The sequence below is a fragment of the Clupea harengus genome, chromosome 12 (assembly GCF_900700415.2).
Source record: "Clupea harengus chromosome 12, Ch_v2.0.2, whole genome shotgun sequence".
NCBI lineage: Eukaryota > Metazoa > Chordata > Actinopteri > Clupeiformes > Clupeidae > Clupea > Clupea harengus.
The window spans coordinates 20,207,767-20,230,918 of NC_045163.1; the positions used below are offsets into that span (position 1 = coordinate 20,207,767).

Consider the following 23,152-nt stretch of genomic DNA (forward strand, 5'->3'; position numbering starts at 1 on the left):
CCCATAATCAATGGTGAAAAAAAAAAAAAAAACATTTGTAAAAATCAAAAGATGATGATCAACGACGACGCCAGTGCACAATGACGTTTTTGTCTTAACTCCACCCCGAATGCAACGCTGACAAGCCCTGGGAACCTCCAGTGCACACACACTGGCGTAAATAAGGGGTTTTGGACACGCCAACACAGTGCCCATTGTAATGCCAATTCTTCTGCGACGGACGGTTTTGTGAGCTAGAGTTTGCTTCATATTTTTACTGTTTTACAGCGCACAGGGAGGGCGAAAGCTTAACTAATTGGACTTTCTCTGACGGCATAACACAAACCAAGATCTAAGATAAGGTTAGCTTGTCGTTGATCATCATAGTTGGCTACCTAGTATTTAGCTAGCTTGCTAGATAAAGAGAGCAGATCAAGTCTATACGTAACTTGTAACTTAATGTTAACTAACAGACTGTAAAATTGACGATGTGTGAAATTGCATTGAAATCCTAGCCATGTCTGTCATTACATATGGCTAATTACTCACCTACTCTTGTATTTATTTGCTCTTTCTTGGTTCCTATCTGGCTTTGAAATTGCTACTTGGCTAGCTAGGGTGACAGGCTCCTGAATGGTATTGTTAAGTGAACGTGAACAAGAATTGTTAGGTGCGGTAAGACAAAGGAAATAAGCGTATGTTATTAAGTCGTAGTCGGCCTTTTACAAGTATATCAAGCGACATATGCCACATCTCATCATAGAGCGGTGTCTATTGTGGTGCTCGTACTAAGCAAGCTGTAAGTTAAGCGAGACGGCTCGAGTATAAATTATTTAAAGGAACGAAATGAACCCCGAAGAACCCGCCGCTCCAAACAAAACCGTCACTGACGATGACGGCATGTCATGGTGGTACAGATGGCTCTGCAAAATTGCCGGAGTCCTAGGAGGAATATGTAAGTATTGTGACAAAAGCAATATTGACTGCTCGCTGTAGGTTTGTGCGTTCATTGCTTAAGTTCACGTATACGCAAATCTAAAACAGTATGTGATACAATGTATTTTCACAGCTGTTAGCATATAACGCACTGTCAGTTTACAGCGGCACTTGTCAGGCTAATGTGAACTGCTGTCAAGTGATCTTTGACAGTTCGGGACCTTTTGCAACGCCTATGTGTGACTATACATGAATCATGACTGCACAGTCATCATAACACACTCATTGTTTGGAGCGGAGCCTACAGCTTCCATGCTGACAACACTGTTATTGACTGATGAAATTGAATGATGAAAATATCACATATCGCCATAACTGGTTTTTAATGTCTCTGCCATCATGTGGCTGTATTGATGCCATTGATGATGAAAATAAGAATATAATAAGAATGTAATAAATAAGAATCCTGACATATTTTAACTGGACCATCTCTCTAATATGTAATTTATACTGAGCAACACAGCTGGCCGCTGATAAAATCCAATAAAGTTAAATGTGTATGGATATGCTTTAAACAGTTCCAGTTGGTGTGTTGTTGAAAGTCTTAGTCCTGGAATAGGTTCCTCATAGGTTCACAAGAAATAGGTACATGTAAATCAGTTAACAGGCGTATTAAGCTGCCATAACCTGTTCATGTCAGAATCACATCACAGCCAGATCCGTACCACTGGCCCATTGCACCTTTGATCCCTCACCCTAAACTTTTTCACCTTCCTGTGGATGTGGTTTTAATAAGGCCTACGGTCATGTCTTTTTGCTTGTAGTGTGACGGAGAATAGATGAGCACACAAGCACTACGTACTTCTGGTCAACTCTCTTGATGGATGCTTACCGCTGCTAAATAACAAGGAATTTAGTGCTGCATGCATGTTGGAGTATGGGTGGTCAGATAATTAATACTACGCAGGTGTTCTGTTACAAGTATATTCAGTGTTGGGGAGAGTTGTGTGTAGTCCATAGTCCACAATTTCTTGTGGTTGCATTTGTGCAAGTGCAATGCATGATCATTAGGCTGTTCTGGTACCCTTTCTGCACAGGTACTGCATTAGCCATTGTGGTTGAATGTAGTACTGTAGTGATGAGTGACATCAAGGCTTCTCTTTGGCACTTATGCCATTTATTCGGATGGAGGAAAGCGGACACAGAATGGGACAAGGGAAAGACGATACACTCTTAAAGTAGCAATAAGGAGTTCTGTTCCAAAACTAGCAAGCTAACTAACTACCTAAAAGGCGTGCAACAACCTTGCAAACACCACTGTGAGGGACCGGGCCGTCACCCCACGTTATTTTGGGAGGTCGCGACTGGACTGGGTGGTGTAGTTGGGAAGAAGGGTGCAGGAGATGGTGGCTTCCATATAAAAATATATTCTCATTTATTTACATGGGGGATTCTTTCAGATCAACCCCGAAACAGGTGTATACAATAAACAAACAAATATTCATAAACACAGAAGATGGCCGCACTCAGTGCTACAGACACTAGGGAGAACTAGGCATATTCTTGAGCATGCTAGGCACAGATTAATCATTCACAGGTTCACAAGGAACATCTTCACAGCACAGGTTCACAAGGAACATATTCACAAAGCTCAATCTAAATCTAAAGCACCTAACAGTATCCACACAGCTAGATACTAAATCCACTTCACCTCACAGCAGGTAAGTGTTTCTTAAATGCAAACGCCTTTCACAGTCTCTCATGCCTGTTCGCAATGTTCTCCCATGGCCTTCTCAAGAAAAGTCTGTCCTCATGAACATGAGGCGCCCTTTAAATAGGGCAGCCAGCTGGGTTCAATTGAACCAATTTGGTTTCCCGGGTCCAGTCACTATGGTGGGGGAGCCCGGATCCAACCATTGTGGCGGGGAAGTCCACCCCATACCTGGGCCAAACTCCTCACGAGTCACAGTGAGAAGGGGGAGGGAATTTCACCTTCTTACAACCACCAACAGCCCAGTTGACACTGATAGAAGCTTGCCAACACACTAACTGGTGTCTTTTGGCAGTATAGCTGGCAATGTCATGCTGTGAAAGCTTTTCTTCCATTTTTGCAGCCCGGTATACAGAACTACATAAGGTATATCCTGGATGGTTAGTGGGAAAGACACAGGTGTTTATCTGTCCTTCACATGACCATATGCTATCAAAATGAATTTGAGGATGGCACCAAACCTAGTTGCCTATAAAACCATACTTCAAAAAGTGTCAAATTGTTGCATAGTGCTACTTTAATCCGAACGTTACACATAGAATTACACCTGACGCCCGACAACTACCTGAAATACCTGTTAGGCAAATACACCCCTGCATGCTAGTGTACTTTTCCTTCTTCTTCTACACTGGCTCAGTCTCTCCTAGCCTGCACTTTCATCATGAGCTACCTACACGTGCACTCATGATGAAACACGTGAAACAATCCATTTAGCTTTTACCGACCGACTGAGAAAGTTGGTAGCACCAGGGCTACCAGTAGAAAAGTGAGTCTGGAGCCCTGGTAGTCAAGAATGTTATGCACATATACAGTACATGTTAAGAGTGACATGCACATATACATGCTAAGAGTGACATGCACATATACATGCTAAGAGTGACATGCACATATACATGCTAAGAGTGTTATGCACATATACATGCTAAGAGTGTTATGCACATATACATGCTAAGAGTGTTATGCACATATACATGCTAAGAGTGTTATGCACATATACAGTACATGTTAAGAGTGACATGCACATATACATGCTAAGAGTGTTATGCACATATACATGCTAAGAGTGTTATGCACATATACATGCTAAGAGTGTTATGCACATATACAGTACATGTTAAGAGTGACATGCACATATACATGCTAAGAGTGTTATGCACATATACATGCTAAGAGTGTTATGCACATATACATGCTAAGAGTGTTATGCACATATACATGCTAAGAGTGTTATGCACATATACATGCTAAGAGTGTTATGCACATATACATGCTAAGAGTGACATGCACATATACATACTAAGAGTGTTATGCACATATACATGCTAAGAGTGTTATGCACATATACATGCTAAGAGTGTTATGCACATATACAGTACATGTTAAGTTAAGGGAGTTGGTGACAGTATGGATCAGTGACAGAGCAAACAGTGAGTCTTTATTTCAATACGCTCTTCTCTCTCTCTCTCTCTCCATCTCTATCTCTCTCTCTCTCTATCGATCTCTCTCTCCCCATCTCCCTCCCTGCCTCCCTCCGCATTGCTCTGCATCCTCTCCAGTCACTGTTTCTAATGAATGTGTTTAGCACTGCACAGGGGCATAGAAGGACCATAGAGCCTCAAACTCACATGCCTCTATTGTGCTGCTCCCACACACTAACACAGTGAAGTGTACCCTCTGTCTCTCCATTCCTTCATTTTCCCCTACAGTCATTATGCCCCCACCCCATACACACACACACATAGCCACTGATGTTACTGGAGGAGAGTGTGTGTGCGTGTGTGCGTGTGCATGTGTGTGTGTGTGTGTGTCAGCGGTCTTTGCATACTCAATACGTTGTGTATTATTCAGGAGCTTCCGAGCTGGACATGCAGGCTTGAGGACAGACTGTAACACTGCTGAGCTGCTGCAGCATGTGTGTATGACACCTGTACTTGTTCACAGCGTTTAGTTTTGCATTCACTGTTGTATTTACTCAAAGCACAAAATGCCCTGCAGAGACAATGCAGTTGTGTGTTTTAGAGGGGTGTGTGTGTGTGTGTGTGTGTGTGTGTGTGTGCTGAGGCGTGTGTGCAATTTCAAATTAGTTTTGCTCCTCCTGGCCACAGATGTCAAATATGTCAAGTGTAAACTGGCTCTGAATATCTGATCCAAGATCAGGTCATAATGACAAAAAACGTTGCAGCTTCTCTTAGTGTTCACGGGAAGAAATCTTGTAAATTCTTGCAAATGCATGTGTTGGCTTGCCTGTTGCAGTTTGTTTCTTAGAATCTTAATTTCATTGGCAGTGCAAGTAGAATGTATGTGCTTGTGTGCCCATGTACTATTTGACTTTGTACCTAGTGTACGTAGTATGCTTGGTACCTTTGCAGTAATTTGCTTCCAAATGCTTGTATGTTAACCGTGATATTTTCTCTCTTCAGCCTGTGCAATTGCAGGTGTGTGGAACTGTGTGACGGTAAATCCTCTTAACATTGCAGCCGGAGTCTGGATGGTGTAAGTAGAAGCACTCTTGTCTGAGTGTCTTTTTTCTCTTGTGTTTACAGATTGGTCGTGTTTGTACTCTGTTTGTGTGTGTGTGTGTGTGTGTGTGTGTGTGTGTGTGTGTGTGTGTGTGCGCGCGCGCGTGTGTACGTGTGTGTAAATGTGCAAGTATGTGTGTGTGTGTGTGTGTGTGTGTGTGTGTGTGTGTGTGTGTGTGTGTTAGTGACTCTCCCTGGATTCGGAAGTTGCATAAGTTTGTGTGTGCTGTTTGGATTGCGTGCTTGACTCGCCCGTGTGTCCGTGCATGAACGGGCATGTTGGTTGGGCATGTATTTATGTTATGTCACACTATTTCTACCTGCTGTGTGTTACAGGTTCAATGCGTGTGTGCTGTTCCTGTGTGAGGTGCCGTTCTGCTGTCAGTTCATAGAGTTTGCCAATGCCGTGGCGTCACGTGCCGATAAACTCAAGCCCTGGCAGAAAGCACTCTTCTACTGCGGGTGAGCTGCACACTACCTTCTCCTATTCCACGTCCACTACACCATAACCATGCTCCATCTGATCTCAGCCTCAGGCAGGCTGTCTGAACTAGCCTTGATGTGAGCTACGATGTGTGGTTGTGTTCTCAGGATGGCCTTATTCCCTGTGGTCCTGAAGATCTCCTTTACCACTGTGGCTGGCAATGCCATCGCCTTTGCCACAGGGGTCCTCTATGGCCTTGCATCACTTGGCAAGAAGTAAGTGGAGATCTCTGTTTCTCTCTCTCTCTCTCTCTTTCTCTTTTTGTCTCTGCATAGTTATCAATAGAGTATGCGGATTATTCTTACGCAATAAGTGTCTTACTGTCTCTCTCTCTCTCTCTCTCCCCTGCTCTCTCTCTCTCTCCCCCCCGTTCTCTGTCTCAGGGGGGATATGGTGAACTATGCTCGTCTACAGCACCAGAAGCAGGGGGATGAGGAGAAACAGGCGGGGGTGGCCGAGGAAGGGGCACAGTGAACACCTCTCAGCCTCCTGACCCATCATCACAGCTCCCTCCGTCCCTTCCCACTTGTCTCGTCCTGTCTTTCCTCTCTCTTCTCCTCTCCTCTCCTCTCCTCTTCTTCTCTTTCGTGTTACTGGATGTATTTATTGACTGCTGCACCTTTGTTGTCTTGCCCTGGAGTCTGGACAAAGGGTTGATTTGTGTTGATGTTTGTAGCTATAGATGCAAGTCTTACTAGAACTGTGACCATATTATATGGTTTTTATTTTCTTAAGTGGAATTAAGTTCTCTTATTTTAACTTTATGTTATGTTATACTCTTTAAGGTGTGTCTGGCCTCCATGGTTGGCCAGTGTGTTTGTTGTCGGATGCTAATTTCATTTATTTTATATTGTTTGTTTCGCAAAGTGTTTGGAATTGCAAAACACTTCTACCTAACCTCAGCCTTCCCCTGCTAGATCAGCCCTTACTCAAATTAGACATTAGATCCCTGTAGAGACCTAGCAATCAATGGTCAGTAATCAAATAAAGGTGCAGTCATTAATTTATAAACATGACCCATTACACCTCACAGTACACTAGCTTTCCGTCCAGTGTGTGAACGCAGAAGAGCTGTGTTTGTGCACTGTCCTAGCTCTATGAATGACAAACGAACAAAGTGGCTTGTACAGGGCCACACACTGTTCCATCTGATCAACAAGGGGTGCTGCTCGTGCTCCAACATTGCTTTAGAGGGCACAAAAGGGAAGGATGTATGTGATATCATCAAGGACTGCACCTTTAGGTTGAATCAGTGCTCCCAAATATGTAGTTAATCAGGGCTCTCATTTATTTCTACAGCCGATCAGCCTCGCTAGGTCCGGATGCGTTCTTTTGTATCCACGGCAACTTTTGTATCCACGGCCACAGCCACTGCAGGTATTGGGAACTTTGGCCATCGGAGCTTTTCTGTTCTCCCAGAATTCTCTATATTCCGCACACCCAAAGATGGCAGGAGCTTTATATTGTTACTCTGTTTATCTCTCGCTCTGTTGAATATTTTGTCGATATTTAACCATCTAAAAATGTGTTTTGATGAAGAGGCATGGCAAGCACAGTCCTGTGATAGTCAGTGGAAGGCCATGGCGTATGTCTGAGCAAGTTGCTGCAGCAACCGTGGGAGGACCTGAGAGACATGATGTCATAGAGAGAATAGAGGTGGAATGTAAGCTGTGTTCTATTGCCCTTAAAGGCCTTTTTCTCTCATTCTGTTTTTGGGAAGTTGTCCTCGATGTTGCGCTTATCTTCCCTCCGTACGGTGTTGCAACTTAAATAAGTTGACATCATCGAAGGTCAACGGTAATGGCAACCAAAAGGATAGAGGGAAAGAGGCGTAACGCCTGGATAAGACTCCCACTGTCCGACCCTGCTGACTTTGCTTTAAGAATTCTATGGATTCTGTGAAACTCCATGAATCTGTGAATTGGAATGTTTTGTGTGTCTGTTACATGGATGTAGCTTGTAGCTTGACAGGTGGAAAATATGACCTTGAGGCTTTTTGCAGTTCTCACACCTCTTTCAGGGATTTTGTGCGTTTGTGTGCGACTTTTGTGTGAAAAAAAGAGGGAGATATTACCCATACAGCCTTCCTTCTGTAGAAGCAGAGGTCCTCATTTGCAGTTAAGAAGGGCTTTTAAATGAATTGTGTGAGACAGTGGAGTAGCAAGGGATTACTTAATCTCATGATCGCTCATGTGAACCTGAGGTACTTCATGTTCTTGTTTATTTGTGGAAAATACAAGCCAGCCGCCTTGCATGCAATGCTTTAAATTAGCACAGTGGATTAATGTGAGAGAACATGGAAAAACAGATATTTTCATCCTTTGCCACTTTTCACTCGCTCCTTCTCCTGCTCTCACATAACCAGCACCGTAGATACCAGCAGTGCAGAGGCATTCAGCTGTCAGGAACCACTCACCTCAAGAGTGCTAAGTACTACACACACACACAGAACAGGGTTTCTGCGTTTACTGTTCGACATCCTGCCTCCTATTTAGAGTAGACCACTGGTTTGTTTGTTTTACACACCCAGAACACTACAGGAAAGGCTTTACCTTTTAAGGTCTGTTACAGCCTTTATGTTTTTTTTCTTCTCGGATACAAACCATTGCTTTCTGAGAGGACATTAGTCATGTTAAGGAGTGTTTAGCCCAAAATTTGCCTTGTCGCATGCGTGAGCAAGTCTACCAAAACATACTGTGAATGTAATGGACAAATACACCAGGCTGAGTTTGAACTTTGTTGTAAGCTAGACTGGTTAAAAGTATGTCTATAAAGGTTTAGTCTTGAACTTGACTTAACACCAGTCATGAAAAATTGGTCCTATAAAACTACCACCATTTCCGGAATCACACAAATCTTTACTGGGAAAGAACATCAGGATATCGTTTCTGATCTAATGTTGTCTTTGGAGTATCCATTTAATTGGGAGTATATTTGTCATCTTGTACATTACCATTTGAAAGAATAAACCTCAACCAGCAACTGTCAAATATATCCTGTTAGCCTAGCTACAGAGGCAGTACAGCGTGTTTAAACCAACGGTATAAACTAAAAAATGGATATGTATCACCAAACAGTTATGGAAAGGCAGTGTATACCAGCTTTGTGTATGAATGATCTTAGATGATCAGTAGCCAGCCACATGACATGGCGCACACGGGATATCTGTGGTGGACCAGGGGTCTTCAGGGAAATGGTTGGAACACATGACGATCAAGGCCCCTAGGTGTCCACTACAGACAGACAGGTATATTTTCTGGTATTCATCATAGCACCAATGGTACAGTTGGAGGGTAAAATTAACACTGAAGTTAAGAATACTCATACATTTACAGCTTGGTCATGTCTAGCTCCTCTACTCGATTCATAGGAAACGAAAAAGACAGTTGCTTAGTAGCGTACAGTTACTCCTGAATTTAGTCATTGGTGTTTGTGAGAAACTGAAAACATACCAATAACAATTACGGTACTAGTAGGTTATTGTACTATTGTTTATCTAGGTTTTCAGGCGTGAGGTAGAAGTTAGATTGGAGCAGAAGCTTAATGAGTATTTTAAGTCAGACAAGGCAAGTGAAAAGTGAAGAAAGGTCTAGAATGTCTCAGCTTCTGAGGCTTGATTGACACACTCTCCAGATTATCCTCAACCAGCTGGCACTCTACTCTCCACCACCTCAAAGTTTGTTGCAAGGTGTGTATGTGTGTGTGCATGCGCTTGTAGGTGTCGCCGTTAACTCAGAAATGGAGTGGTTTTGTGTTTGGTTTTCCTCAATTGACGTGATATGATCAGAAAAGACCATCTCACTCTTGTTTGTCTTTGTTTCCCTTGAATGATGGAAAAAAATAAAAATCATCCTGCCTTTTTAAGACATATTCTGTGACTCTCTTCATTCTCTGGTATACTACTCTAGACCAGGGGTTTTCAACTGGTTTTGTCCCAGGGACCACCATTCTGACAAAAAAAATATTTGCGGCCCACTGGCACGTGCGTGTTTGTAACCACCGCCGCCACGCCCCCTCCCCCCGCACAGATATTCTGCCTATAACACTTAAATATGTGCAGTTATCAGGGTAGATCACTAACCGTCGTCGCCACGCCCCCTCCCCCCGCGCACATATTCCACCTGTAGCACTTGTCAGTATAATTTCTTTGATATTTCTCACAATATTCAAAAGTAATCTGGAAATGTGTTGAAATATCAAAGCAAATTTATAAAAATAAAAAAATTCAATGGTGAACTAATCAACATAGGGTCATGTCACGGACCCCCTGCAATGTTGTCGCGGACCACGGACCCCTGGTTGAAAACCCCTGCTTTAGACAATCACCACAGGCAGTCGTAACTGATATGCAGGGACACTTGTGTTTGAGAACAGATGGCTATGGTTATTACTTTGTCTTTGTACTAGCTAAACTGCTCCATGTGAACTAAATATTCATTATCTCTTTTGCACAATCTCTAAAATTCTCATCTTTTCAATCACAGCAGAAACATACACATCTAGTCATTTCTGTGGATCCTCTTTAATTCATGATGCAACTTTTAAGACACTGATTCTTCCCTGAACAGAACCGTGTAGAACTGTAGAATCAGTGTGAGAGGTCCGACCAACATGTTGACAAGCACATTTTTTTTGGAATAAACTAAACATTATTGTAAAATACTTAATGTTGACCAAACCAAGGACAACAGGGCGACCCCTGTGCCCTCTCCTTTGACCCAGTCTTTCCCAATTCCTCTTTCAGTAAAGCCCTTCTCATAGAGAGAGCTATGGAGTTCCACATGGGGCAGTCACATGGGGTAGCCACCAGCACGTCCAAGGAGCCCCCGTATGGTTTCTCTTGCTCATCACTGTCATTCACTCACTGGCTAAAGGGCGATTACAGTGTTGGCCTGGGCTGAGGTCTTCTTCATCTTTGGGGCTCTGGGCTTGCGGGGTTCTTGGATCTTCGCTGAAATGCCATGGAGCTTGCCCTCTTTGATAGCCTTCTCCCAGTCCTTTTTCACCATGGTGTAGAGACGCATAGTGGCCTGGGCATCCTGGACCTGTGTGAGTGAGAGAGAGACGCACACACAAACATCAATTACGAGATGAGGTTTTGATGTGTGGATGCACAAAATGTTAATCCTTAATCCTTTCCAAAACACCATGAACATGTAATATCTTTTATTTAAAAAATGTCTTTGATGATTCTCTGCCCAAAGTTTAAAGTAAGACAGCAGAACCTTGAAGTCAATAGCTAATCAACACGATGTACAACCAGTACTACTAATTATGAGTTAGACTACACAAGGTCTTTTATGAGACAGTCAGCCTTCTGGATGGCTCTGAGGATGCTTTAAGACAAACATCTAGAGCTACACCATCAATGAGTAAATGAGTTAGGTGTGTGTGTGTGTATTGTGTGGGCAGAATGCCGCCATGTGTTGGGGTGGGGGTGCTTCTTACAGATGAGTGCTCCCCCTGCTGCACTTTGACATTGAGGATCTCACGCGACAGGACCTTTAGAGATGGGCGGCCACTCTGGAGGAGGCGGGGAGATTCATGAAAAAGGTATATCAGCATCACAAATAAAAGAAACATGTAGTCATTTAAGCAGTGTGTGTGAAAAAGAAAGTGTGCATGTGCGCATGGCCAGAGAATCTAGCAACATTAAAATATATTTCAGAAATATAGCTTAGATCCTCACCCTGACAAGCCTCCTAAATGGTTTGTATTTCTGAGTGTCACGGATCTTCTTCTTGGGGTGGTCTAGTAGCAGAACCTAGAAAACAAGAGAAAAAAAGAGGTAAAATCATTACTCACGCAATCATCACTGCTGATGGATTCACCTTACGCAAGTATAATGCTTATTTCTGGAAAAGGATTTTTGCCATTTTGATTCTCATACCCTCATGTCGTTGTGTATGGCATGTCCCACCAGTACTCGTCCCTCTATAATCTCAGCCACCTCTTTCTGGACCTGCTTGAAATCCTCCGCTGAAGCAATACAAACAACAACATAAACAACAATAAGAGCTAAATTCACATTACAACTCATTAGTACACCTAATCAACATCTGCCCTCGAAGGTCAGAAAGGGGGAAGGAAAACTGCAATTAGGATGATCATACAGATGTCAACAACCATAGAACACACAGGAAGAGAGGACAGGTACAAATATAGAGAGACAAAGTTAAAAAACAAATAAAAAAACCTTTAATTATATCACAGTGATGTGCAAGTGCATCAATTAGTGATGACTGACAGACAGGGAAATTAACAATGAGTAAATTCAAATAAAGATTAAAAAAATAAAAATAAAAAGGCAAGGAGCATTTCAGGTTCTGCATTCCTGCACTGACCTTCCCGGATGTCCTCTGGACGGATGCCGCTGAATTGGGTCCTGTAGTCGGTCACCTTCTCGGTGGGACGCACAAACTTGTCGTAGATGCACTTGCCAAAGTGGTTGACGAGGGAGCAGCGCGCCAGGATGCTCTCCTCGCCGTCGGTGCCCACCCCCACCATTTCACAGTCCATGGCGACGGCTCGCGTCAGTCTAAGGGTCACGGAAAGAACATGGGAGGAGAGGGAAAAGTTAGGTGTCTGCTAAGCCCCCAATCATAGACTAGCTACCCCAAGCCTTTGGATTTTGAGAAGCCCTGTTGTCCCATGCTTGACCGTCACAGCCCAGTGTATTTCTATCTTGATGAGTAAATGCCTTTTTAATTCAAGTCCATCAGTGGCATTTGGGACCTGAGCTGAATTACAGATAAACACTTTGGTTATGAGAAGCTGCAGAGTTAAGGGTCGCATAACCAAGTGTCCCATACACAAGTGTCTTATACACTTAAGGGGGTTGCAATAATGGGGGCATCAGGCAGACAACATGGACTGGCCAAAAATATTTTTTCCCCGCAAAGGTGTGCAAAGTGTTGTCACAGGCCAGCATTCCCTAACAGTGCCAAGATAGGACTTCCAGCTCTGTTAAAAAACCACAGCCACTGAATGCCATTCATCATCCTTTCAAAAATTGCTTACATTAAATGAACCCAAACCCAAATTAAATAACAACCAAGGCTAATTCATATAATAGGATAAAGATTTGTGCTCAATGAACTACAGCGGTACTTCACGTCGAGTCCTTTTGTCTAATCTAGATACTCTTACACTGTGTCCTGCCTTTAAGGCCTCAGTATGCACTTGCTGAAAATCTCCCTGCCCGCAGAGAGCGTTTAATGCCAGGAGCCAATCTACATGACTCAGCTGATCAACAGGAACGACCTGGATTGTATTACTGATGCCAGGGGTCAACTCTGCAGGAGATTCAGATCGCTCACCAGGTCCCCTAGCTTACATGTTCATTTCACTCATCTTTGCAGGAAGTCAAGAGTGAAGATGTGACTGCAACCAACACTTGTGCCAGAACTCCTCCCCACAACAAAAAAAACTATCTACAGGTACACGTAGGATTTCTTGCTGTACACAGGAAATAGGTTCTGTAAGTGTGTAAGTAAGAATTATATACTCTTGGGCCTGTAAGAGCAGATCAAGCTGGAGACATCAAATCTCACTCACCCCTCAAAGCTGTGTTCCTTCACCAGTGCGCTCTCTGTGCTCTGTGCGTCCACGTTCCTTATGCCCTTCCTCCTCCTAACAATGTCGGCTGCCTCCTGCCCCACTGCAGTCTCAATGTCATCAGGGTCCACGTCGTCAAACCAGAGGTCTGCCCTGAAATCAACCAAACATCAGGAGAGTAAGTTGGATCCAAAAGGTTCCCACAGCAGTTCTTCAAGTCTAATTACGGCACACGCATGAGGGATATTCGGATTTGCATGTAACAGTATGATTAGATTTTCAGTGTGTTCATTTATAGTGTGTGTTTGTGTGTGTGTGTACTTACTCAGTAGGTTTCTTCTCAGCAGGCTCTTCAACCTTCTTCTTTTTAGTCATTTGTCTGCTGTTCTCAGGGAGGTCGCCATTCACTTTCCTTTTCGTGGCTTTGTGTTCTGTCTTTGAAGGTCCTTCATCTTTCCCATTTATGAGGGCATCTGTTTGACCATGGTTTTGTGGGGTCTTGGGATCAGGGTTTGGCCCTGGCTTTGGAATGGCTTTTGTTGCCCTGTTCTGAAAGTTCTCTTTTTTGACCCCTGAGTTTGCCTTCTGCGGTGCCGTCTGCTTAGGTTTAACTTCAGGGTTTGACTTCATTATCTACAACCACATGGAGAAGAGGTTTTAGTAGCAGATATCTCCAATATCCAAGTAACCATAAAATTAATTATGTGATTCCAAAACTGGCTTAAAATATATAGACTTTTCAGAAGACCATTGCTTGTATCCCCCCACATTTCTCACTCATCTTTCTCGTCCTAAAACTGTAAACTAAACAAGATGATGTTAAGGTATAATAAACTGAAATTTCACATGATGTTACGGTTAGTTAATTTCCAATCACCTCAATCAGATTTTTCCAGTTGGAGGAGAACTGTTGAACGTCTTTTGGGGGACCCCAGTTCATCTTCTCTTTCCCCTCAGTATTTTTCTTCTGGGCTTTCAAGAACTTCTTTCTTTTTTCTTTGCTTGTTTTCTTCTTACCAGCTGGTTGAGATGGCGCCGACTTGACTGCCGACTCAGACTTTTTAGGTATGACTTGAGACATGCTTGTGGATCTTGTCTATATTGTAACGTCAACCTTAATTAGGTTTAAAAGCGTACTTAGCTGGTCCGCTGTCAATCCAGAGAGCTAGAATAAAAAATCCTATTTGACTTCGATATGTGAGGCTCCCACTACCAATAAGGCAATAACAATTTCATACAGTGTAATACATTATGCTACTTGACAAACACTAACGATGCTGTTACACGTAGTTAGAACCCCAATAACTAACTTACAAAGTTAGCGAGGATAGCTAGCGATACCTCGCCAGCTAAACATCACATGTCCGCAAACACCAACGCCTTTTACAATTGTATAAACGAAAGATATACTCTCCTAGCTTGATGTGAAAAGTAAAATACTTTGAAGGAGCTATATAATCATCTACACCCTTGTTTTAATGTGAACTCAGTCCCACTAGTCAAGCCATGCCACTGCCACCACGCTGATGTTATGTTACGTGTAACGCTAGGAATTGCTGAAAGGAAACAACTCATATGAATAAACAGTTCCGGCCAACAGAACATTGGTTCCGCTTACCAGACTTGAATACAATTTCCGTTATAGATTGTAAAGTAAATTCAGTTCAATTTACGTGTACACCTGAATTTGACAATTGTTATGGGATGCAAAAAACTGCTCAACTGAGTATATTTAAAGGTGAAAGTAATACTGATTAATGACAGAAGCATAGTCGAACCACACACAACAAAAAAAAAAAAACAATAAAATCAAAGTACATTAATTCTAAATAATTGTAAAGCTCAACCAATTAAGTTGAATTGTAGGCCTATTACATTTTTGATGGTCAAACTGAAATGTAATTTCTGAAAACAGAGGGTGGGAATGTAACGTGAACAAACATTGTATGTCATATGTTGCTTAGGACAGCTAACCATCTAAGTGGGAGCTTTGTAGCATGTTGAGGTAGCAAAACGTCTGGCATGCTGTGGAATTAAAGACTGTGTGTAGCACAGTCGACGGCCTGTACCAGAGGAATTGTGAGGGCCTTGAGGCAGACCAGAGACGTTGGTTGCAGGAGTTACTGAAGCAGTTTGCTATCAGCTTCGTGGCCAGGGTTGAGGGCAGCACGCGCATTAACCTGATACATTCCCTTTGCCTCTGACCCCGTTGCCTGTCCTAAGCCTAACGGGCAGCAGAACAGAAGGTCAGGGAGATGAAGGAGGCCATTCATCCTGGACACGCCAGCAACAGGGGTCTCGGTGCAGTGTTGACCCGGGCAGGAAAACATGGTGAGCAAGTTGTTGCCTACAACTGCGCCCTCAGCCAACCAGAGAGGAACTACTGTGTCACTAGCCCGGCCCCTTCCACACCAACGGAGACGCTCTGTTCCGACAGCCCTTTGCCAGCGCGTTGAGGCCTGGGACACAGCGCCCCCAGTGGTGGAGGCCTTGTGCACCTCCCTGGGCAGAGATGATGCCTCCACGGTCAGCAGCAACGACAGTCCCCAGGTATCAGCGCCAGCAGCCCTCGCCAACAGAGGATGGGAAGCCATCAACCCACAGCAGCCCGGAAGAGACCAGAACCAAGGCACTGTCCCCTCTCGGGTCCAGGCTTGGGTGGGGGCGGGTCAGCGACCTCTGTGGGCGGCCGTCTCAGCACGGACCCCAAGACCAAGGCCTTCTACTCCCAGTGAACCTGTCCCACCAGCCAAGACAGCCTTCTCCATTGCCCCTTGCAGACTCCTGGGGGCCATCACAACGTCCTGCTGCACCTGGTGTCTCAGCAACTATGCTCCAGAGTCTTCCAGCTGGTCTAGCGGGTGGGGATGGGCCACCCAGATAGCAAGCAAGATTTGGTTGGCCCCCCACTGCAGGTGTGCCACTTCTTGTCTGCTCTCCACTGTTATCTTTAGTTTAACTGGGCATGGCTATTAAGAAAACAATATAAAATATTAGCAATTCCTGGAATCTTCCAAATCATAACCTTGGCATAGTCTATTTAAGAAGCCAGCCGCTAAACAGAAGAAGTTCATGGCACTAGAAGGTTCTCAAGGTGAAAAATGACTTGGTGAAAACATGGTGAAAAGGTGAAAAAATAGGCAATTTGCAAAACTGTGGGTCGTTTGTCTGTAACTCACCAGTAGACCCCCTGAAGGCTAGCGGACTGCCAGTTCTTCCCCCAGTGGGCCAACAGTGGTCCTCTGGCCTTTTGGAGGAGTTTGGACTGATTAGTCTACCTTCAGTCGGGCCATAGCCTGATTATACTACCTTTTGATCTTTAACCTGCCTTTTGTTGGTTACATTCGTAACTTGTGTGGAAAGGGAAAAGACCCGTTTTGATGTATTAGCCTGTAATTCACTCTTCTTTCTTTGGAAAAGGAATGTAATATTTGTTTCCCCCACTAGATGGAAGTGTTTATTTGTGACAAATTGAGGCGGCAACAGGTCATTTACATACACTTTAGGCTACACACCCTCAATTATTTTTGAGTTTGCCGCCCTGTATCGTGATAAAGATGTGTGTGTGTGTGTGTGTGTGTGTGTGTGTGTGTGTGTGTGTGTGTGTGTGTGTGTGTCTCTGTGTGTGTGTGTGTGTGTGTGTGTGTGTGTGTGTGTGTGTGTGTGTGTGTGTGTGTGTGTGTGTGTGTGTGTGTGCAGGTTCAAAATGACTAGACTAGACAGCACATTGCAAGTGGACAGCACACATGTGAGATGAGGACCACTCAATGCAAAACACAAAGAAGTCAGCTGCCACTTGATTTCAATCAATACCATGATTTCATTTAAAATCAATACTATCTCTCGGACTCCCTCTCACCCTCCCTCTCCGTCCCTCCCTCCTTCGTACCATGGTGTGCTCGCTCCCGCCTGTGCAGCTGTCATTCGGCGGAGAACGGGTGCGCGTCTGCGCGAGCGAAATAACCGTGCACCCTTGCAGCGTCCTGTGTGTGTGTGTGTGTGAGTCCAGTACCTCTATTCGTGTTCGTGTGTGTCTCTGTAAAGGCAGAGGCGCGACTTCTGGCCACTTTACGGAAGATACAATGAGCTGGTGAAGTCGTGAAAAACGGTCCGCGTCTGTTGCACTCTCATACTGTCATAACTAGCCTACGTACAGGAGGAAGAGAGAGACAGAACAACACAGCAGGGGGAAACGCACACCAGCTTGTTTAAGAGATACACACCCACTCGCATACCGCACGGAGACACTCGGGGGAAGAGAGAGATTTCCCGCTGCTGTGTTTTAGCTACTGGTTAGGCAACTCTGTCTGAATCGTGGATTATCACGAGGAGTCCGTTCTGGAACCATGAGCTGGGGTACCGAGCTATGGGTAAGTGCCGTGTGCGTCGTTTTTCGTTATTCTCTGTTCTGGCGCTGTTTCTGTGAGCTTATGGCCAGCACTGTGATATGATTGTGTATTTGGGCATCACGCAACGGCCCCTGTGCGGGTAGCATTGCAAGGAAGGGGTGGAAGGGGATTAACAGCGATACGACACCAGATCTATCTGTTCTTGAATTAATTCGTCTGTGCCTAGAGTGCCCGCGGCACGTCGAACCTGCAGTTGTTTCTCTCCATCTGGCACCCAACGTGCTTGCAGTATTACACATAGATATTGTTCCGCTTAACCACCTCAGTTCATTGTGAACAATATTTAACGACCATACTCTGTGATATTATAGCGGTGTTAAAACAGCCTGCTTTGTTAGTTACAATACATGTGCTGCCGGTGTATGTATTATAACCCATGTATTATAACATGTATGCTACGGATAGAGACCCTCCTTCAATTTGTCCTTTGAAACATATCAAAGCCATATATCTTTCGTCCTTGTGACGTTCTCTGCGGAACAGCTGTATGATGTCTGTAACCTAGTGTCGTCTTGTGGCTGTTATTGCATGCCTTCTTTTTCGGACAGTGAACTGACACTAGCCACGAAACGCCTGTTTTGCACGCTAATCCACCAGATCAATCGGATGTAATTTCGAGATTGCCTTGGAGCTGGAGCATATGCCGCAGGTTTCAAGCTCTCTAAGCTAAATGGAGGCAGCACCGATCATAAGTAGGCCTACAATGCCTAATGTGTAGCATAACCTGAACGTTGCACAAGCGCTGGATGGACATGATAAAACCAACTGCTCTCTGTGTAACTGTTCACTGCGAAATCATAGATATCCAGCGGTAGTTTGGATATTGAGGCAGCATTGTTTGGGGTTTGTGGTCATCTAGGAAAATCACTGTGTAATCAAAGCATCAATCTCTGCAATTATAGGGCACATGACATTGTGTTCCACCTTGAAGTCGTTACAGGTTAACCCTACCATTGCACTGACGATGGAAGTCATAAGGGATGGGAGGGTGGAGGTTGCGGCGTTAAGGTGGGTGTTCACAGGGGAGTGATTCCTAGGAGCAAGGAGATGGACTGGTATTGACAGCTGCCATTAGTAAATGTTTGGCTTTGATTGGGAGAGGTTGGTATTGAGGAGGTTACATGCTGGTCCGTGATTGGCTGGTACTGATGGTGGTTGTGTGGGTTTTCTGACAACACCCCAGGAGCAGCAGAGCAGGAAACCAGACACACGAGGGAACAGCCAGGCAATATCTGTGCACATGTTGCTATGCTAAGATCGCACACAGGCACATAACATGCATACAAGTGCGGCACACACACACACACACACACACACACACACACACACACACACACACACACACACACACACACACACACAGACATAGACACTGAGGCATGTGTTTATTTTGGGGTGAGAGGGGAAGCCTGGCCAATGCGTCACTTCCACAAGCCAAGTGTGTGTGTGTGTGTGTGTGTGTGTGTGTGTGTGTGTGTGTGTGTGTGTGTGTGTATGTGTGTGTGTCTACAAGCCTCTTTATCCTGCAGCAAGACCAGCAGTGGCCACTGGCACTGGCCCAGTCTAGCCCTGCCCCACCCCACCCCACCCAGCCCAATCAGCCCAGAGGCATCCACACAAGCACACTATGTTTACTTTTTACAAGAGAAGAACTCAGGGGAGAGAGATTTCACCTCTTCTTCTCTACTAGAGAGAACAAGGAAGAGAGAGGATATGCTCGAAAAAATGAAGAGAGGAATGGGAATGATAGAAGCGAGGGAAGATTAAAGGAGTGTTGTGAGTAAAATGTGGTAAAGGGAAGGAAAGGCAGGATACTGAAGTAAAGAAGAGGAAAGAGCCTTGGGGAGGAAAGAAGGAGAGAAATAGATAGAGGGGAGGTGAAAGATAGAGAATAGGACAGAAGATGAAGAAAAGGAGAAGGAAAATTGAAATCAGGTCAGAAGAGGAGATGAGGAGAGAGGAGAGGAGAGGAGAGGAGATGAGATGAGGAGAGAGGAGAGGAGATGAGGAGAGAGGAGCAGAGAGGAGAGGAGAGGAGAGGAGATGAGGAGAGAGGAGAGGAGAGGAGAGGAGATGAGGAGAGAGGAGAGGAGAGGAGAGGAGAGGAGAGGAGGAGAGGAGAGGAGTAAGGTTTAGGGCATCAGGCATTCCACAGCTCTGACGCCATATTTCACCCACTCAACTCTGGTGAAAACAGCACAGTCACTGAAAACACACACACACACACACACACACACACACACACACACACACACACACACACACACACACACACACACACACATAAACTTATACAGAGCCCCCCACATCATGCAAAGTAGCACACTCCATCACAGAGAAGCCATGTGTGACAGAACACAGCCACTCATGTTTACCCCCCTCCCTGTTTCAAGTAACGGGCAGAAAGAAAGAGAAAGGAAAGACATACTGACAAAGCATTCAGTTGGAGAACTGTTTTTGGAGTGAAATGTGTGTGTGTGTGTGTGTGTGTGTGTGTGTGTGTGTGTGTGTGTGTGTGTGTGTGTGTGTGTGTGTGTGTGTGTGTGTGTGTGTGTGTGTGTGTGTGTGTGTGTGTGTGTGTGATTTGTATATGCTGGAGTGTATCTGTGTGTGTGATCAGGTGCTGGTCTTATGGTGTTTTCTGTGAAAACACAGGATTTCAGTGGAGTCATTCGTTTAGGGTTTAAAAGACGATTAGAAAAACATGATAAGACTTTGTACTGCTATGCTAACATCCTCCCCTGCCCTACCAGGTGTGTGTGATTGAATGTACGCGTGCGTGTGTGTGTGTGTGTGTGTGTGTGTGTGATTTAATGAAAGTGTGTGTGTGTGTGTGTGTGTGTCTGTGTGTGTGGGAGATTTAATGAAAGTGTGTGTGTGTGTCTGTGTGTGTGTCTGTGTGTCTGTGTGTGCGGGATGGACCACAGTGGCCTTGGGGTGTTTTCTGTGTACAGTATATGTTTTGACCATAGCTCCTAGAAATAATTCTATTGCCTGCAATCTTTCTTTCTGTTTCTAGGGTCTGGGCCATCATGTTGTTTGTGGTTTGGTGAACCAGGCTAATAACTGAACTCAGCTGAAGCCCACAGACGATTACTTTTACTTTCTGCAGAGATGTTCCTCTGTCTAAATTGCAGAACTGTTTCTACGCCTGGTGTGCCTCAGCAGTGTAGTTAGTTCGGACTATTTTCAGAGCAGCTTACTGAAGTTTTTTCATGGTTACTGGGGCACTTTCCCTCTTTTTGAGGTCAATGTAGAAAAGACTCATCATGAAAATGTCCTCTTCTTTGTGTGTCTGAGATGGATCATGCAGCTCTTGTGTCTCATAATGTGGAGCGATGTAGAGCTGCATGTGTTTTTGGCTGTGTGGGTTAGCATGGGGGGTTAGTGTGTCATTATGGGCTGGATTACTGGTCAGGCAAGGGGAGCTGTACAAAGACCTTAAGATTCTTGAGGTGTTATTCAAACACACACACACATACACGCACACGCACACACACACGCACACACACACACACACACACACACACACACACACAAAACTAGCCACCTCTGTCATAAACCTCTGGTTGGGAAAATGCAGATTACAGAGACACTATTTCAACTTTTATGGCACCTTAATAAGCACCTGCTACAACACACACACACACACACACACACACACACACACACACACACACACACACACACACACACCTACACACACAACCACAAACACACACTCACACACAGTATAAGGAGCCAAGACCACAAGCAGGGAATGCATTGTATCTGCTTGATGGTGAGAAGTGATAACAACCTTCTTGAACACAAGCCGACACACACACACACACAAACACACACACACACACACACACACGCACACACAACCACTCTCAACTCTGCCATTTTCAACAAGTGAATCACAGGGTGCATTTGAGCGCCGTTTGAATCACAGCAGCTTAACCGGTGAGGGCTCTGTCAGAGTGCTGCGTTCCCGGCAGGAGTCATTCTGATGGATGGACTCACAGCAGGAGTCATTTGAGAGCGTTGAGTCACACTGGGAATCATTTGGGTGGGTTGAGTCATAGCCGGAGGCCTACAGAGGAGGCGTGACCCGAGCACCACCACCACTTCCTCCCTGATCATCACAGAGGCCTTAAACTGCGGGAATGATCAGTCTCTCTCTCTTTGTCTTTCCATGTCTTTCTTTCTTTCTTTTGTTTCATTCCTTTTCTTTCTTTTTTTCATTCTTTCCTTCTCTCTCTCTGCCTCATTACCCTTGTGTTCGTCCTTTGCTGATCTGCACTGTGTGCCCCATATTCATCTCCCAGGTGGAAAAAAAGATGATTGTGTGTGTGTGTGTGTGTGTGTGTGTCAGAGAGAGAGAGAGAGTCTACATGTGCACTTCAGCAGATCTGGAGGTGGTTAACAATTTTTTGTCCCTCTTTTCCTCAGAGAACTCACAAAGTGTGTCTCTTCGGGAATATTATTCCTTTTCTGTCACAGATATGCGCAGAACACACACACACCACACACACAAACACCGACACACACACTTGAACTCCTGAGCCCGCCAGTGTCATTCCTTTTTGCCTGGAACTGCTGAAGCCTGGTAATCAGCTACCCAGGTACAGAGAGAGAGAGAGAGAGAAGAAAAGAAAGGGAGGGAGGGAGGGAGGGAGGGAGGGAGGCAAGAAGCAAGCTGCCTTTTATGTCGTTCAACACATTCTGGGAATCAGAAGTTGTCTTACTGCCAGACCTCACTAGCCCACTCTATCTCTGGGTGTCTGTCTCACATCTCTCTGTCTGTCTCTCTATCTCAGCCTCTTTAGCTCTCACCATCTCACACTTGTGTTACTATAAACATCACAGGAAGGAAGTAGCTCTAGAGGAAGTGATGTCACAGTGGCTGTGTCTCTCTGTGAAGTGTCAGTGGCATGAAACGTACAGCCTACAGCCTCTCCTTCCTTCTCTCATACTTCACCATTCATAAATGCTGCCAGCTCTTTTATTCATTTACATCTCTCCCTGGAGATATGGCCTCACATGTCGCCCCGTGATGATGACAGTTAAACCACAAAGTTGGTAAAACACCACAAACACAAGGCCTACTAGCCCACAGGAACTGGGAGACTGTTGCAGCTGAGCTGAGTCGGGGTGGGTGTAGGAACTCCAGCACGTATGGATGATTGAAAACACGCATTTGGTCTCTCCATCATCAGGGGCTGAGCTGTTCACTTCAAGTGTCTGTAGGTCCAGTGGGAAAGAGAAATGAGCAGCTCTTCTGCACCTGAGTCAGTCTTTTCTTTGAAAGGGCAGGCGTGAAAGGTTACAGAATGGTTTTTTTTTCAGACTGCGCCATACTTATCACTGACACCTGTTAACTAGTCAGTTTATTTATTCCTACCTCGCTTTTTGACAGGAAATGCGGTCGGTTCATAGCTCAAGTGTGTGTTCATATGTATTAATACTACTGTGTATGTGTTTAGTAGGGTGTCTGCTGGCACCACAGGAA

The 23,152-nt window shown here is 44.7% G+C and overlaps 3 protein-coding genes across 4 annotated transcripts in view; 2 read left to right on the plus strand and 1 right to left on the minus strand.

Moving 5' to 3' along the window:
• The first annotated feature begins 265 nt into the window (after positions 1 to 265).
• Positions 266 to 7,031, plus strand: cacfd1 (calcium channel flower domain containing 1). The gene is made up of 5 exons (XM_012830217.3): positions 266 to 934; positions 5,107 to 5,179; positions 5,542 to 5,667; positions 5,797 to 5,904; positions 6,073 to 7,031. The coding sequence occupies exons 1-5, from the start codon at positions 826 to 828 to the stop codon at positions 6,161 to 6,163; spliced, it is 507 nt and encodes a 168-aa protein (XP_012685671.1). The 5' UTR covers positions 266 to 825; the 3' UTR covers positions 6,164 to 7,031.
• A 3,161-nt stretch (positions 7,032 to 10,192) lies between these two features.
• rexo4 (REX4 homolog, 3'-5' exonuclease) lies at positions 10,193 to 14,756 on the minus strand. Of its 2 annotated transcripts, XM_031578253.2 has the most exons (9): positions 14,561 to 14,756; positions 14,124 to 14,411; positions 13,572 to 13,879; positions 13,247 to 13,399; positions 12,034 to 12,227; positions 11,580 to 11,668; positions 11,379 to 11,453; positions 11,138 to 11,212; positions 10,193 to 10,734 (listed from the first exon to the last, which is right to left on the minus strand). In XM_031578253.2, exons 2-9 carry the CDS (start codon positions 14,325 to 14,327, stop codon positions 10,558 to 10,560), a joined length of 1,275 nt encoding a protein of 424 aa, XP_031434113.1. In that variant the 5' UTR covers positions 14,328 to 14,411; positions 14,561 to 14,756; the 3' UTR covers positions 10,193 to 10,557. The 2 variants fall into 2 exon arrangements, with proteins under 2 accessions (XP_031434113.1, XP_012685533.2); XM_012830079.3 differs by having other exon boundaries at positions 14,124 to 14,756.
• Positions 14,757 to 17,158: 2,402 nt separating this feature from the next.
• The window catches only part of LOC105902557 (formin-binding protein 1), a 73,522-nt gene continuing 67,528 nt past the window's right edge, over positions 17,159 to 23,152 (plus strand). Inside the window, exon 1 of the mRNA XM_031578325.2 lies at positions 17,159 to 17,616. Within this exon, the coding sequence (XP_031434185.1) occupies positions 17,593 to 17,616 (24 nt within the window). The 5' untranslated portion in view covers positions 17,159 to 17,592. The remainder of the gene's footprint in view (positions 17,617 to 23,152) is intronic.